Source organism: Phaenicophaeus curvirostris, chromosome 30 (assembly GCF_032191515.1).
Source record: "Phaenicophaeus curvirostris isolate KB17595 chromosome 30, BPBGC_Pcur_1.0, whole genome shotgun sequence".
Classification (NCBI taxonomy): domain Eukaryota; kingdom Metazoa; phylum Chordata; class Aves; order Cuculiformes; family Cuculidae; genus Phaenicophaeus; species Phaenicophaeus curvirostris.
The window spans coordinates 4621787-4639489 of NC_091421.1; the positions used below are offsets into that span (position 1 = coordinate 4621787).

The window sequence follows — 17703 nt, forward strand, 5'->3', positions numbered from 1 at the left end:
TGGTGGAGGGATGAGCTCCGCTGGAGGCAGCAGCTCAGGCAGGAGAGGTTCCATCTCTGGAGGTAGTGGAGGAGGAAGCCATGGAGGGTCGTGTTACGGCAGTGGTGGTTCCATCTGTGGAGGAGGTGGCTCAGGGTATGGTGGTGGAGGAAGCTCGGGCAGTGGAGGCTCCATGTCTGGAGGTGGCCACAGCTCAGGAGGAGGAGGATTTGGCTCTGGCAGTGGTATATGCAGTCCCCATGGTGGAGGGATGAGCTCTGGTGGAGGGATGAGCTTTGGAGGAGGCAGCAGCTCTGGTAGAAGAGGTTCCATCTCTAGATATGAAGGAAGTTCAGTTTCTGCAGGTTCTGGATCAAGTAGCGGCGGTGTCTGCAGTTCTGGAAGTGGAAGTTATGGATTTGGAGGTGGGGGATCCAACTCCAGGAATTTCTGCAGGTCAGACAGTGGTGGGTATTGCTCTGGCATTGGTGCTGGCTCTGAAGGGGAAGAGGATTATTGAGGAGGGAGCTATGAACGTGGGAGGTACAGCCCTGCAGGTGGGATTGGACAATGCTCTGAAGGATGATGGTTATTCTTAAAGGCTGTGTTGTAGGTCTGGGTATGGAATTGTCTTAGTTTCATCTGGAGGTGCTTTGTACCAGTAAAATATGCATTCAAATATCAACCAGTGGAATCAGAAGAAGATATTCCCTATGCTATTGATTGTGAAGGGATTTTCTTCCCACCACTGAGTCACCCCTCTTCTGAATGGTTCACACACAATCCCAAGCTCCTTTCTTCCTACCTGCCCACCTCCTGAATTGTCCAACCACAGACATTTGTTTTGTGACAATATTTGGACGGTTGCACTTCTTTCCTTCACCTTTCTCTGACCACTTCAACTCAAGTTGTTTGGAACCTTTGTATTCATCAACTAAAAGCTTGAAACCCTCTCTGTTGTGTGTGTTTTGGTCTTCAGGAAGTCATGACTCCATTGTGAGAGATGAGAGTTTTGAAAGAACTCTTGAAATATATAACCCGGATTATGGAGATCTGAAACAAACTCAAGATAAAAGTGAAAAAGTGGAAGAACGGGGTTACAAAAGGACATCTCTTTGTGATGGGAGGGGGCGCGTATGCAGAACATCTGTGAAAATGGGTTTCATGATACTAGCCGTATTGGTCTAATCCAGCCAGTCAAGCAGGACACTCCTGGGCTGCATCAGCAGAAGCGCAGCCAGCAGGGCGAGGGAGGGGATTCTGCCCCCCTGCTCCACTCTTGTGAGACCTCATAGAATCATAGGATTATAGAATCACTAGGTTGGAAAAGACCCACTGGATCATTGAGTCCAACCATTCCCATGAAACACTAAACCATGTCCCTCAGCACCTCGTCCACCTGTGCCTTAAACCTCTCCAGGGAAGGGGACTCAACCCCCTCCCTGGGCAGCCTCTGCCAGTGCCCAACGACCCTTTCCGTGAAAATTTTTTTCCTAATGTTCAGCCTGAGCCTCCCCTGGTGGAGCTTGAGGCCAGTCATGGACAACATCATCCCTGCCCTGTGGTGCGGAGGATCCTCAGCCACAACACCCCCTCCTCATCTAGAGCCCTGAGCCCAGGTGTGGATTCCCCACCACAGGAAGGACATGGAGCTGTTGGAGCAAGTCCAGAGGAGGCCACAGAGATGATTCAAGGACGGGAGAACCTCCTGTCCAAACTAGGCTGAGAGAGTTGGGGTTGTTCAGACTGGAGATGAGGAGACTCTGAGGAGACCCTAGAGCAGCTTCTGGTACTGAAAGGGGCTCCAAGAAAGCTGTGGAGGGGCTCTTGATCGGGGATGGATGAGGATGAGGGGAATAATTTTCAGCTGAAATTTGATAATTTGAACCCAGATAATTCGATCTCTTACCTCGAGGGAATGAGAGAACTGAGAAGTAGCCACATGTTAGAATCCTGGAATGTATTGGGTTAGAAGAGACCTCAAAGCCCATCCAGTTCCACTCATGTCCCATAGCAGGGACACCTCCCACTGGATCAGGGGCTCCAAGCCCCATCCAACCTGGCCTTGAACCCCTCCAGGGATGGGGCAGCCACCGCTTCCCCAGGCAACCTGTTCCATGGCCTCACCACCCTCATGGTGAAGAAATTCCTCCTAATGTCCAGTCTAAATCTGCCTCTCTCCAGTTTATAACCATTGCCCCTAGTCCTGTCACTCCATGGCTTCGTAAAAAAGTCCCTCAATCACCTATTGGAGATCACACCACCCCCCTGCTGCAGTTTACAGTTGCAGGAACCAGGCAGAGCAGCTTAAAGAAGAGATTGCTAATCCTCAGCTGGTGCAAGGGGCTCAATCACTATTCCCACCGTGCTGATCTAAGCAGTGTTTGCGCACCAGCAGTCTGTAGCCTTAAGTGCTGGACTGATGTAGTAAAGGGTTTGGAAGGGTATATCAAAACCTGTTCTGCTTGTCAGCTAAGCTATAATCAAATCTCTGGTTTGTGATGACACTTTCTTCCCCTTAAAACTACCCCTGTTTAAGTAGCAGTGAAAAATCTGGCCCAGGATTTCAGTTGTTTAAAACTATAATATTTCTTGTCACAGAATCCTGGAATGGTTTGGGTTGGAAGGGACCTCAAAGCCCATCCAGTCCCACCCCCTGCCATGGGCAGGGACACCTCCCACAGCATCAGGTTGCTCCAAGCCCCATCCAACCTGGCCTCGAACCCCTCCAGGGATGGGGCAGCCACCACTGCTCTGGGCAACCTGGGCCTCTCTACCCTCACAGCAAAACATTTCTTCCTAAGATCTCATCTCACTCTCCCCTCTTTCAGCTGAAAAAGATTCCTCCTTGTCCTCTCCCTGCACTCCCTGATCAAGAGACCCTTCTCCACCTTTCCTGGAATCCCTTTAAATATGGGGAGGCTGCTCTAAAGTCTTCCTGGAGCCTTCTCTTCTCCAGGCTGAACAACCCCAACTCTCTCAGCCTGTCCTCATACAGGAGGTGCTCCAGCCCTCAGATCATCTTTGTGGCCTCTGTACTTGCTTAATTATTGCTGTTCCTTTCCTTCAACACTTATGTGGTCCAGCTTCTGCTGTTATCTTCAAGGAGCTTGTGTATTCGACTCTGATCAGATGAAGGATGGGTTTCTGGTCTTTGGACCATAAAGATTTGAGCTGGGATGGTCAAGCAGATGATTTTATTCCCACTACCACAGCACATGCAAAGTGTGGAAAGTGGCTAGAAGAGGTGCTGTGTCCATGGATAACACAGGGACATGGCCACTGCTCAATTCTTGTTGACTCAATGCTAATTTAACATCAGTTAGACATTACACATGCATTTTTTGGGTGGAAAATATCACCAGATGGTCTACCTAAGGCTGTGCCCAGAGACAGTTTGATTTTTTGAGGTTCACGGGCTGAGCTCAAGTCATGAGAAGAAGAAGACCATAAGATAGGGCCTTCAGATTAATGGCAATTAATGTCCTGAGGCGTGTGTTATGGGTCATCACGATGCTGTAAACACGTCCAGGATGTCACACTGCAAGAAGGTGTCTACTGACACCCTGTGCCCAGGCAGAGCTTGAGCCTCCAAAAGCATTGAGGTGACAAACAGGATGACAAGTATGAAGGGAAGACCCCAGGGTGGTGAAGAAGAAGGTGACAGTAGGTTAGTTGTCATTAAAGATGGTGGTAACTCTATCTCAGTGTTGGTTTTCTGCCAGCGGAGCATTATTGGATGCCCACATTTTACAAAACTTCCCAGGCTCATAGTCAACCTCAGAGTACAAATCCGTACAAAACCCCACTGTCTCGCAAGGACTGAGGACGTTGTTTGTCCCATGGTGTAGTGGCTTCTAAACGCTGCCCTTTATACCTGTGAGTGAGCTCTTGCTAGTGGTATCCTGAGAGGTTTCTGTGTTGAACAAGGTGTGAACAGGCTCCTGTCACCACCAAGATCCCAACCATAAACCCAGGTGGCCAAGGAGGCTGAAAAAGCGTTAGATACCACCACCTAGTGGGAGAAAAAGTTGTACTACAAGGGTGTAGAACTGGTCTTTGCACCCGCTCTCCCACTCTCCGTCTGACTGATCAGGTTTTGGACTTGAGCCCTGTGGAGATGTGGCCAGAACAAGAAGTTCCCTCCTGGTTTACCTTGGCAAAAAGGCTGCATTGTAGCACAGTGAAGATTGGGGGCCTCCTATCTTCATTGCTGGGCCTCTTTCCAAAATTCTTGATGATTAGAAGCAAATTAATGAGCTGTGATTACCTTGGGAGCTCCTCCCCTTGCACCCACATACACATACAACCCTCCCTCTCCTGAAAGTCAAACACAATCCCTCTGACATGAATAGAACGGATTCCATCAACTGAAAAGAACTAAGTGCAGAAGATCTGGTATATTCCAAACCTGGAGAGTCTCCACTGACAAATGGCCTCAAGCTCCACCAGGGGAGGTTTAGGCTGGACATTAGGAAAAAATTTTTCATGGAAAGGGTCATTGGGCAGTGGCAGAGGCTGCCCAGGGAGGGGGTTGAGTCACCTTCCCTGGAGGGGTTTAAGGGCCGGGTGGATGAGGTGCTGAGGGACATGGGTTAGTGATTGATGGGAATGGTTGGACTCGATGATCCGGCAGGTCTTTTCCAACCTGGTGCTTCTGTGATTCTATGAAATGACACAGCAGAGCTTTGTCTCCTGCCACAAGTTGGGTGGGATGAGGTGAAGTTGGGAAGGGAAAGCAGAGCTGACGTTGTGATCCTCTAAACTACAGCAGTTGAGAACAGCCCAAGGGTTCCATCAGGTGGCATCATCTGCCTTTTGGGGACTCAGGGTCATCAGAGGATGTCAGGATTCAGAGTGAGAGGTGAGGTTGATCATAGAATCGATCAAAGAACCATGAAAGTTGGAAAGACCTCTGAGATCATCCAGTCCAAACATCAGCCCAATCCCACTGTGTTGATTGATCCATGTCCTAAAGTGCCACATCTACACAGGTTTTGAACACCTCCAGGGATGGAGACTCCACCACTTCCCTGTGCAAATCTGGATGGATGAACTTTTGCCTATCTGGGGGTGTGAAAACCCAAGTTCAGAGTTTTGCTTATCAAAGTGGGAGGAAAAATCTTGAAACTATCCATGAGCCTGTCGGCTCTAACCGCAGCAAGGAAACAAGAGCTTTGAGCTAACTCTTTCTTGCTTGAAAGGAGCCAACGTCTCCTTGCCAGCAGGAGGGCCAGGGAGAGTGCTGTGGGATCACCCACCCCTGCTCAGAAGCTGCAGGAGGACCACCAAGCATTGTGGCACCTCATCACTAGGGCCATGCAGATGCAGCGGTGGGATTCAGTGAGAGCCCAAGAAGAGAAAAACTGGAAGCACAGAACGAAGACCAAGTTGGAGCAGCTCTGGGACAAGTTCCTTCCTCCTGGGCTCCAATCCGGCTCTTCCAGCTGGGATTGTCATGGACTCTGCCTGCATTTAAGCAGCCAGGTGAGACACCCAGGACTTCAATCGTTCCTGCTCTTGTGTGTGGGTGTAATTGATAGTGCTGTCAAGAACCTGCAATTAAGCTAGAGTTGTCTTTCCAGCTGCTTCACACCATCAATTATGTCTCTCACTGGGCTAAGGGCAAGCTGTTCCAGTGCAGAACATTTGCAAATAATGAGGTACAAGAAAACCCTTGGCATAAGCTTCTCTTGCAGATAGAAGACAAGCAAGGTTTCTGATAACCAGTTTTGGTTTTCATCAGCCTTCTTGTGAAAGCTGGTGAAAAAGGCCTTGGATGAGCCCAGGGAGTGGAAACAAAGATCAAAAAATCGTTGTGAAACCAAAAAACTTGTGAAAAAAGATCCCTTTTCATAGAATTGTAGAATGCTTTGGGTTGGAAGGGACCCCAAAGCCCATCCAGGTCCACATCCTGCCATGGGCAGGGACACCTCCCACTGGATCAGGGGCTCCAAGACCCATCCAACCTGGCCTGGAACCCCTCCAGGGATGGGGCAGCCACCACCGCTCTGGGCAACCTGGGCCAGGGCCTCCCCACCCTCACAGGAAAACATTTATCCTTAAGATCTCATCTCAATCTCTCCTCTTCCAGGTGGAAACCATTCCCACTCATCCTCTCCCTGCGCTCCCTAATCAAGAGCCCCTCCCCAGCTTTCCTGGAGCTTCTTTCAGTCCTGGAAGCTGCTTTAAGGTCTCTCCGCAGCCTTCTCTTCTCCAGGATGAACAACTCCAACTCTCTCAGCCTGTCCTCATACAGGAGGTTCTCCAGCTCTCAGATCATCTCTGTGACCTCCTCTCGACTCACTCTTCCACATCCTTTCTGTGCTGAGAACTCCAGAACCAGACGCAGGACTCCAGGTGAGGTCTCACCAGAGCAGAGAGGAAGAATCCCCTCCCTCTCGCTGATGCTCCCACGGAGTCTGAGTGGCTCTCTGGTCTGCGAGCACAGACTTACCATTTCTTGGGAATTTGATATGTTTAGATGTTTAATTGGCAAAAAAATACACTGGCCAAGGTATGAGCCTATTGAAAAAGTTAAGGATTAATGTGGGATAATAGCAGGGGAAACCCATTTCTTTCAAATCATCTGGAATGAACCTCTACCTTGCTGTTTTGAAAGAGACGTTGGCAAGAAGCCGCAAGGTCAGAGATGTAATCTTAGCTCCACCTCTGAGGTATTGTGAGTCTCTCAGCAAATACATTAAACATATCAGCCTTTTCTTCCCTGTCAAACAACTCTAATAAATCTTTTTTACTCGCCTTGAGGTATTCCAAGAGTTTTAATTACAAGCTCAAATATAATGGGTCCTAACCGAGAGTGGCTGTGCAGCAGCTGTATTAATAAGGTATTTTTTTGCAGGATACTGGTTGCTGGTGCATTCATTGTCTGCCCACCAAGGCCAAGCCTACCACTGCTTCTAATTAAACGATTAACAAGCATCCACTTTACAGCCTTGTGGATGAGCTTCCTATTTTCTATGTTATTTATTGTCATCCCCATATGCGTCTCATTTTTCAATGTGTTCTACACAATTAAAGCCAATAAAACTTCATAAGAAGATGCAGCTCTGCTATTTCTTCCTCTAAAAGCTGGACATTCAATTCTGAGCTGGTTAAATTTTTTCCTAGATGAGATATTGGGAAGAAATGTTTTCATGTGAGGGTGGGGAGGCCCTGGCCCAGGTTGCCCAGAGCAGGGGTGGCTGCCCCATCCCTGGAGGGGTTCAAGGCCAGGTTGGATGGGGCTTGGAGCAACCAGAACCAGTGGTAGGTGTCCCTGCCTATGGCAGAGGGTGGAACTGGATGGACTTTAAGGTCCCTTCCAACTCAAATCGTTCCAGGATTTTATGATTTAAGGCTTTCTTGATTTCAAGGAAGAAGAGAGAGGCTCCCTGGAGAGCAACACCTCAGACAGCAGACCTAGCATCAAAAGTTAGAAGCCATGAGTCCTATCCAGTCACTTATTGTCTGTAACTGGGGACGGAGTGTTGGGGCCTCTTTATGAAAAAGAAATATTTTGCACTCTTGCACCAAGGCAAGGATGTTTGTGTGTGTCTTGTCCATGCCATGGTTCCCAGCTAGAGGGAACGGCCTCAAGCTCCACCAGGGAAGGTTCAGGCTTGACATCAGGAAAAAATTTTTCATGGAAAGGGTCATTGGGCTCTGGCAGAGGCTGCCCAGGGAGGGGGTTGAGTCCCCTTCCCTGGAGGGGTTTAAGGGACGGGTGGACGAGGTGCTGAGGGACATGGTTTAGTGTTTGATGGGAATGGTTGGACCCGATGCTCCAGTGGGTCCTTTCCAACCTAGTGATTCTGTGATTCCAAGCACTGTCCTGTCTTTGATTTTGCCTCATGGACTCATACTGTCCTTGTGAAGGGAGTGACTGTGAAAAGAACAGATACTGCAAAAAGGGCTCATAATTTGCTATCTGACAGAAGATTCCTTGACAGAGGGAGATACTCTTAAGGCCATTTGCTAAACTGTAATTAATGTAAGGAAGGAAGACAAACTAAAAAAAGAAGAAGAATCCTCATGAAACCCAGCCCGTTGGATCCTCTGAGCTGAGTGTGCAGACGCAGTGATTTAAAACCAGTAGAATTCCATAGGATTTCGCAAATGTTCAGTGTTATGCATGGTTTTGCATATTTAAACCTGCAAATTGCTGCCAGGCAAGGCAAACCCCAAGAAAACCCCCAATTATTCACCTGCATCAACCAAGCCCCGCTTCGGAGAGGTGTATAAAGAGGCACTCGGAGGTGGCGGAGCAGAGGGGCCCTTTTGGGTTGGATGTTCTGCTGTTCTCTTGCATCCCCTCCTCCATCACGCCTGCCGGCATGAGCCAGCAGCTGTCAGCTGGAAGGTCTTTTCATGGAAGAAAGTTCTCATCCTCTTCTGTGAGTGTCCTGAGCTGCTGCCGAAGCAGCGTTTTCCCCTCTGCTTTGCTATCTGGAAGAGGTTCCGGAGCCTGGAGTCACAACAGCGAAAGCCTTCGAAACACAGATGGGTGTAGATGGATTTCTTCTGGCCGAAGCCTCGCGCAGGAGGTCCATGCCAGGGGTGAAGGTGGGAGTCATGGGTTAAGTTTTCATGGTAGGTGCTGCAAAAGTGAAGGTATTCGTGCAGTGCATGTCAACGAGAGCCTGCTGCAACCTCTTGATGTGAAGATCGACCCTGAAATCCAGCAGATACGAAAGCAGGAGAGAGAGCAGATGAAGAGCCTCAATAACCAGTTTGCCTCCTTGATTGACAAGGTGAGACCTGAGATAGAACTTTAAGGAATGATGACATTTTGAGCAACCTGATCCAGTGGGAGGGGATGGAATTGAATGAGCTTTTAGGTCCCTTCCAACCCAAACGATTTGATGATTCCGTTAATTTTAAGCGTGAAGGACATCATCTTTTTTGCTTTTGATTCCTCTTTTTCTCTCATCATATTACATGAGCCTTGTGCTGTTTTTAACACGTGTGGTCCCAGTGCCAGGCATTTCAAGTGCAGATCTAGCTGATAATGTTCTATTAATTGAGCCTATGTGCTTTGATAAGCTGTAGCTGTTTTCATTATTCGTAGTGGAGAGGAACTTCTCCTCCGAGGTATCTCACTGAACTAGGATGTTCACTTCTCTCTATGTAGCTAGACCTTGTAAAGGCACATTGTCTCTTATCAATAACCGATGGTTTCCACTATCTATTTAAATATTCTGTTGTTTCCGTAGCTGCCAGAAAGACTGTGAGGTTCAGGGCTTTCTTGGAGAGTGGGAGAGCAGCATGTCCAGTTTGCTGTAGGATTATAGGATTAGGAAGATCGCAATGCCCCCTCTTTTTCCCTTCAAACTTAATCATTAAACCTGCAGTGCTGACTGAGAGGAGAAGAGGCCTTGCTTCCCCTACATCCATAAAATCATGGAATCACGGAATGGTTTGGATTGGAAGGGACCTCAAAACTCATCCAATTCCAAAACCCTACTACAGGCTGGGACACCTCCCACAGGATCAGGGGCTCCAAACCCCATCCAACCTGGTCTTGGACACCTCCAGGGATGGGCCAGTGCCTACCATTCATCTGGTCCCCGTACGAAGCATCTAAGCACGTGTCTGAAGAAGGTGCCTTTGTTTTCTGAATGCAGGTGCAGCACCTAGAGCAACAGAACAGGGTGTTGGCCACCAAATGGAACCTACTCCAAAAGCAGGTCCTGCCGTTCCGGAAGGACATCAACTGTGTCTTCAACAACTTCATCTGCAGCCTGCAGAAGCAGCTGGACTCACTGCTGCGTGAGAAGGGACAGATGGAGCCTGAGCTGAATGACATGGAGAAGCTTGCTGAAGAGTTCAGATGCAAGTGAGTGAGCAGAAGCCGTTCACGGCGCAGTGGGTTCCAACAGCTTCTCAGATTGGACTTTTATGCTTGTCGAGATAAATAGACATCTTTCTTACTAAAGATTGATATCCAAAAGCACTCTGATCCCTAAAAACCCACCCACACAAGGTCTCTAGGCTCAGAACGACCCACTAACCAGTGTCTTCTCTTCTTCAATAGATATGATCAGGAAATGAACAGACGTACATCTGCAGAGAATGAATTTGTGTTACTGAAGAAGGTGAGGAATTTGTATGAATGGAAGGGTTGGATGGAGAGATCCAAGAACTTTCCTCTGATCTTAAAGGGGGCTCCAGGAAAGCTGGAGGGGCTCCAGACCAGGTATTGCAGGGAGAGGATGGGGGGGGGGGGAAGAGTTTTGAGCTGGAAGAGGGGAGATTGAGATGAGATCTTAGGAAGAAATGTTTTGCTGTGAGGGTGGGGAGGCCCTGGCCCAGGTTGCCCAGAGACTTGGAGGCTGCCCCATCCCTGGAGGGGTTCAAGGCCAGGTTGGATGGTGCTTGGAGCCTCTGATCCAGTGGGAGGTGTCCCTGCCCATGGCAGCGGTTGGAACTGGATGGGCTTTGAGATCCCTTCCAACCCAACCCATTCTGTGATCCCATGATTCTATGATGCCATGATCAGCTCCTTGCAAGGCAAGGGTCAGGTCTTGAGAGTGTTAAAAGCCATTGGAAAAGCACAGGTGAAAATAAAACATTTCACGGATATTGACAGAGAACATTAAACCTCAATTTCATTCTAAACTGCTGGCTTCCTAGTTCCAAGGCCCAAAGCACGATGTTTTTCAATCAATCAAAGAACTTGGCAATACCGCGTATGCTTTTGGGATCCCTCAGCTGTTGCTGTTCAGGGGGATCCGAGCTTCCCAGTTATAGTTTTGAAACAAAATTTCTTGCTCTGAAAACACAATGAAACTTCCTTAGGCCTCCTTGTCTGCAAACTCTTTTAGGACGTGGACTGTGCCTGTCAGGCCAAGGCAGAACTGGAAGCAAAGGTGGAAACCCTGAAGCAGGAGATAGAGTTCTTGAAACGTGTTTCTGCTCAGGTATGGATGCTCCTGTCCCAGCCTTGCTTTTTCTACCAGCCACTCCTTGTCTGCGTTGGTTTAGGCCTGATTAAACCAATCCATCAGGCTCTCTTTGGCAGGCCATGAGGATCCAGACAAAGAAGATGTTGAGATCTCAATCCCACCCCTTGAACCCTCAAGCTGCATGCGTGACCAACCCTAGTCTTAGCCCCTGGGCTGTGACTTAGGTCAAGCTCTCAGTGCTGGTGTTATTTTCACTGGAGTGTGAGATAAGAAATCCAAGGACAGAGATGTATTGTCAACTTATTGCCACTTCACATGGCTTCTAGGATGTTGCTGAGCTGAAGAGAAGTCCCAGCGACACCTCTGTCATTGTGAAGATGGACAACAGCCGATGCCTGGATGCGGAGGGTATCCTCAGGAGCGTCGAGTGCTCTTATGAGGACATAGCTCAGAAAAGCAAGGCAGAATTGGATGTGTTTTATAGAATTAGGGTAAGTTGTAGCATCCAGAGCACATCCTTAATTCTCTCACTGTCAAGAGTGTTCGTGGAGAAGCAGTGATTTTACTTTCTTTCTGTCTTCACCATGTAACTTCTGGACCTAATTTTCCATTCCGTTTCCTAAATTTCCTCCTTAACGTAAGAAGATGGAGCTGTTGGAACAGGTTCAGAGGAGTCTACAAAGATGATCAGAGGGCTGGAGCACCTTCTCTATGAGGACAGGCTGAGAGAGTTGGTTTTTTACAAAGGCTTGTGGTGATAGGATGAGGGACAATGGCTATAAACTGGAGACGGGCAGATTTAGACTTGGAATAAGAAGGAATTTCTTCACCATGAGAGTGATGAGACACTGGAACACGCTGCCCAGGGAAGTTGTGGCTGCCCCATCCCTGGAGGTGTCCAAGGCCAGGTTGGATGGGGCTTGGAGCCCCTGATCCAGTGGGAGGTGTCCCTGTCCAGGGCAGGGGTGGAACTGTATGATCTTTAAGGTCTCTTCCAACCCAAACTGTTCTATAATCCTGCTACACTGAGCAATATCTCAAAGTCAGGAAAGCATCTCTGAAACAGATACAGTGCAATGGGACAGGATGGAGTTGAGTGGGGAGCTTGTGGGTGAGCTGAACAGTGAAAGCTACAGGAGGAACCCTCCAGTTTCTGCTGAAAGTCTCAGGAGCTGCAAAGTGCTGAGGACTACGCTGAAGACAGTTTAACTCACTCTGGAAACAGAAGCATGGCTCCTATATCCTTGCTCGGATCATCCATGGGGTGGCCAGCAGGAGTAGGGAAGGGATTGTCCCTTCCCTACCTTGTGCTTGGGGCTGCACCTCAAACCCTGGGTTCAGTTTTGGGTCCCTCAGTCTAAAAAAACACTGAGGGGCTTGAGTGCATCTGGAGAAGGGAACAGACCTGGGGAAGGGGCTGGAGCCCAGGGGTTCTGAGAGCAGCTGAGGGACTGGGGCCAGAGAAGAGCAACAAAGCTGGTGAGGGGGTTGGAGAACAGGTCTTATGAGGAGCGGCTGAGAGAGCTGGGGTTGTTTAGCCTGGAGAAGAGGAGGCTGAGGGGAGACCTCATTGCGCTCTATAACTACCTGGAAGGAGGTTGTAGAGAGGAGGGTGCCAGCCTCTTCTCCCAAGTGACAGGGGACAGGACGAGAGGGAATGGCCTCAAGCTCCACCAGGGGAGGTATAGACTGGACATTAGGAAAAAATTCTTCACAGAAAGGGTCATTGGGCACTGGCAGAGGCTGCCCAGGGAGGTGGTTGAGTCCCCTTCCCTGGAGGGGTTTAAGGGGCGGGTGGACGAGGTGCTAAGGGGCATGGGTTAGTGTTTGATAGGAACGGTTGGACTCGATGATCCCGTGGGTCTCTTCCAACCTGGTTATTCTATGATTCTATGATTCTATTCTAAGATCACGTACCTTACCAGTACTAATTTCCAGTTCTGTCTTTTCCTACTATCAGTTCCAAGAGCTTGAGGAGGCAAAGGAGAAACGCTGCAATGAACTCAAGTCCCACCAGCAACAGATTGAAAACCTGAGGTTTGTGATCCAGAAAAGACAGCGTGACCTTGAAAATGAGAAGAAACAGGTACGATGGATTGTATTTCCTCACTGGTCCAAGATGTGTGATCCCAAGTCATGTTTTTCTACATTTCCGTGGCATTTCTTTCGTGGCATCACCTCACACCAATTGCATTGGTCTAGAGAAGATCTTAGGAGTACTGAGCAGGAAAGAAGGATTATCTGCTGGCTTGTTTTCTGTTGAATCATTTTAATTATTGCAAAGAACTAATTGTGCCAAATTAGATCACTGGATTAGCTGCAGCCACTCAGAAAACTGCTAAAATCCTCCAACACAAATTCTGGCAGGAGACCGTGCATCTGACAGAGATTCAAAGCATCCAATAAGCAGGGTAGGATTATGACTCACCAGTAATTCAGCACCCATAGAAACTGGTCTAATTTTCAGACCATCAAATTCATTATGTAGTTTATAATGGGAAGTAATGGAGAGCCTTAATTATTAGTTCCAATTAGAACAAAGTATTGGTATCCTCAAAACAAGTCTTAAACACTGTCTGGCAATACAGGGGCACATCCAGCCCTCCTGTAGTATTTCAGAATTGATGTTTAATTGCAATCCATTAAAATCACCTTAAAAGGAAATAAGTTTTATTGAGGGGAGGCAAGAAAAATCCAGCATGGTTCCCTTACCCTGCTCTTGTGAGACCTCACCTGGACCCCTGCGTTCAGTTCTGGAGTCCTCAGCACAGGAAGGACCTGAAGCTGCTGGAGTGAGTCCAGAGGAGGCCACGGAGATGATTCAAGGGCTGGAGAACCTCTAACATGTGGACAGGCTGGGAGAGTCATGGTTTTTCATCCTGGAGAAGAGATAGTTGTGGGGAGAACTTAGAACAGCTTCCAGTGCTGAAAGCGGCTCCAGGAAAGCTGGAGAGGGGCTCTGGATGAGAGAGTGCAAGGATAGGACATGGGTGTGGAACTGTATGGGCTTTAAGGTACCTTCTAACCCAAACCATGCTATGACTCTACCAGTCTATAATTTCTCTTTTGAAGGTAAGTATAGAAAGAAAGGGGGTAGGGAAAATGAGGACAACATGTGTGTCCCCTGACAGGTTTCCTCTCTGCAAACAACTCTTCGTGATACTGAGCAGCGTGGAGAATGTGTCCTCAAAGATGCTTGGGTGAAGCACGTTGAGCTACAGAACACTCTCCAGAAGGCCAAGGATGAACGGTCTTGCAGGCTGCGGTATTACTGGGAGCTGCTGAACGTCAAGCTGGCCCTGGATATTGAGATCGCAATGTATAAATCTCTCCTGGAGGGTGAAGAGAGCAGGTGGGCACCATGGTTGTAACCGAGTGTGTGCTGTGTTCAGTCCTTGGAACTCCTCAGCAGAGGCAAGGAGGCTGGAAAATAGTGTATGTGTGATGGATAACCTTGTGACCTTCTTCTCCTTCAGGATATGCCTTGGGAGCCCTGTGAGATTGTGTAAGTAAGCTCAAGGTTTTCTATTTTCCTTACAACTTTAATTAATCTAGTTCTGGGAGGAAGGCTGGGACCTTCCTGCGAGTGATCCAGCTCGTTTTTCCCCATGACAGTTGTCACCACCCCTTGCACCACCACCTCTGGCTGTGAAGCCAGCTTGGGATGTGGATCTGCTAGACAGTTCAGAAGATGCAGGTCCTCCTGTAGTGCTGGTAGAGCATCCCTACCCAAAGGCGATGGTTCCTGCCACAGAGGATTCGCCTCCAGAAGCCTCGCAAGCTCTGCGGGCAAGCAGTGTATTCCTGGTGCTCCGAGCTGCATCCTTAGGAGTGAAGGAGGAGATGGGGGCGATTCACACCAGACCTCAGCTCCTCCACGCACTGGTGGGCTCTCAGGGAGCTGTAGAGAGAGCTGCAGGGCTGCAAAGAGCTTGGGAAACTCGGCTCACCCACAAGGAACATGCTGGCCAGGAGTGAGGATTTCAACTGGACGTCCATGCTCCGGGAACATCCGGGTCTAAACTTCAGCTGTGAGAGTCAGGACAACCAGGACATAAGACCTAAAGGAGAAAAATGAAATCCCCGCTCTACTTTTAGTGGTAGAAACCTCCTCAAGTCCACCTTACACACGAGGAAAAGGCAAACTGGGTGCAAGAACACTGTAGCATCATGAAACCACATCAGAGAAACTCATCAAAAAAAGGGACACAAACCATCTCCTTTTGGTTTCTGCTGTTTCTTTACAGGGCTGGTCGTTGTACTGGGGAACTTATCTTCTTATCATTTGATTCCTGCTTCCCACAAGCCTCCTTTTTTCCCCTGGATTAGGACTTCGCTGTCTATGAAATAACGTAAGACAGTTAATTCAGAATCCTTTTCCTAGAGCGCTCTGGGAAGCGTTTCTGGAAAAGAGCTCTTTAGGACTCATCATTTCATCAAAGTCTATGCGACATAATTTTAGGTGAGACAGTGAAGTTGGAGAGGTGAGACACATGGGGCCGTTTCATCTTCTGTAGTCAGCAGAGAGTAATTAATGTCGCTTGTGCTCCTGTTTGCTTCATCCTTGGTGTCCTGACGTACCTGTTGATCGCAGCCTTCTCTTTCCTTGACTCAAGAGCTTTACGTGTTTTGCTATTTTTCCAATAAATCGCATGGAGAACAAATGTGCCATCGTTTGGTTTGCAGCGTTTCCCAAGAATGCAGAAATGCCCCATTCCTAAATTGGACAAGACATATCAGCTAATTAGAAATCTTAGCAATTAAGCAGAGGTGGCAGGGCTGCCCAGAGAGTGTTGTGCAGAACAATTCCTTATGTGGTGCAAATGAAGGAAGACTTTTAAAGCCTCCTTATTTGTGCTGATTTGCACCAAATTTGACTCCTACCTAATGCTGTTCACTGGGTGTTTCAAGATTCATAGAAAAAGCATCACAGTCTCTTTGTATTTTTATAGCACATCTGCCACAGAGGTGTGACACCAAAACACATTTTATCCCTCTTCAAAATCTGCTGCAATAAGGTCATTAGAGAGAAAAAATCCTGGAACGTGCTTGGTTGTTTCTTTCAGCGTCGTTTTAGAAATCCTTCACCTACCAGTGTAGAATTTGAGAACAGATCAAAGGGAGACCTTTTATTGTACATCTGAGCAGATTAAAGAAAAGAAGCCAACAAATTATTAACATAAATCAACCACAAAGGACTAAGTTGTTTTTGATTAAACTGATGAAAGCCAATGAGCAGGACAAAGGAATCAACCAGGTTAGATAGATATGGGTTTTGCAAAAGAGGGAATCCAGAAGGAAGGTCTTTCCTATCAAAGTAATTATCATGGTGCAGAACTGGAAGAACTTCCTCTTCCCCCCCTGATTCTCCTGTGACAGGAAGTTATTTCCCAGTCAAATACAAGGAGCACAAAGGAAAATAGTCACAATCTTTAATGGATGAAACCACAAGAAAGATTTGACAAGAAAAGAACCGTCAAGCAGCCGTAAATATTCATTAAGATGAGTTTAAGTATCTCATAGAGGTTATGGTGTTCCCATGGAAAATGGATGATTCTGACACTTTTTATGCAAGAGAAGAATAAGTCAGGGAAACGACACAGAATTGGCTTTGCTTTCTCACATCCAGACTCCTGCTACCATAGACATTCCAAGATCTGATAAATTAAGTTAGCAAGTGCTTTATTTTAAACCCGTGACCGTCGTCATCATTGGTGCTTCAGCCATCAGCCAGTTCTGTCAGAAACTCAGCTGCACACCACAAAGCTGCACAAATCAAACCATGGGCTTTGGCACTTGGCTTTAAGCATAATGAAAGGAAGAGCTTATCTCCTGAATATGTTTCCCAGGTGGACCTGGCCCAACTTCCACAAGCAGTTCCTTCTGTATGGCTTGGAGAACCTCTTCTGCCAAGAAAACAGCTTCATCAGGAATGGAGAAGAGCTCCTGTAGGTTTATAGGGAAGCTGTTTTCACTGACTAACACCTGCAATGTTTTTTTTTCCTTTTTTAACCTTTTTGATGTAACTGGCAGGGCGATGCTGTCCCAGAGTCCTGGATTCCCGTACATGCCCCATTCATTTCCACCTTGTGAGGAAGACATCAACATGAAAAAGATCAGGACGACCCTTTGCTTCGTTCCAAGCCCTAGTTATACAGGCACTAATCACCGCACAGAGATCTGCGATGTGCATCCTTCAGGAACTGAGCACATCCGAGAACATGTGGTGTTCCGGACTCTCATTAAGACTTCAAAGGTGCTCAAGAAATCTGGAGCCCAAAGGATGGGACTAATTTCACCTGACTTTAACCATCTAGAAGTGGGGCGCCTGGTCTAGTTGTCTGGTTGTCTAGACTGCCTCTGGTAGTCAATAAAAGGAGAGGTAAGTGCCTCCCAAGGAGGATTCCTCCCACCTGTCTTAGGTGCCTATTTTAGGATGTGATGAGTCACCGTCTGGAGATGCCTATCTCCTTCCATCAGCCATAGAGGGAGTCTCAAAGATGAAATTGGCTAGTTTGATGGCTGAAGCGGGGAGGAAGGTGCACCCAGGCCCCGTGTTTGATGGCTTTTATAAGGAATATCCTTTGAAAAAACCCAGCGTTGACTTCTAACGTAAAGCAGATGTGGGCTAATGAGAGGAAAAAATACATTACCAGATCAAGTTCTCTTGGACAGCTTTGGCTTTAGGATATAAGGGAATGAGGCTGCACTAATGAAATCAATTCTTTTAACATCTTATGGATGATGTGTATGAGGGTCTACAAAGTCCATGAAACTGTGGGTATGAAAATACATATTCTGACCCAGTCTTACTGCT

At 47.7% G+C, this 17703-nt stretch overlaps 1 protein-coding gene across 1 annotated transcript; it reads left to right on the top strand.

The window, feature by feature from the left end:
- Window positions 1-80: 80 nt before the first annotated feature.
- Window positions 81-17223, top strand: LOC138732374 (keratin, type II cytoskeletal cochleal-like). The gene is made up of 12 exons (XM_069878959.1): window positions 81-224; window positions 8151-8732; window positions 9606-9817; window positions 10016-10076; window positions 10806-10901; window positions 11213-11377; window positions 12847-12972; window positions 14018-14238; window positions 14363-14391; window positions 14502-14583; window positions 16736-16834; window positions 16920-17223. Exons 1-12 carry the CDS (start codon window positions 81-83, stop codon window positions 17221-17223), a joined length of 2121 nt encoding a protein of 706 aa, XP_069735060.1.
- The last annotated feature ends 480 nt before the right edge of the window (window positions 17224-17703 follow it).

Excerpts from the sequence above, each read along its gene's own strand:
- LOC138732374 (XM_069878959.1), top strand. The coding sequence starts at position 81 with ATGGAGGGTCGTGTTACGGCAGTGGTGGTTCCATCTGTGGAGGAGGTG. Across the intron at positions 10,077-10,805 it reads AATTTGTGTTACTGAAGAAG|GACGTGGACTGTGCCTGTCA; the intron begins GTGAGGAATTTG and ends AAACTCTTTTAG. Across the intron at positions 16,835-16,919 it reads AGGAATGGAGAAGAGCTCCT|GGCGATGCTGTCCCAGAGTC; the intron begins GTAGGTTTATAG and ends TGTAACTGGCAG.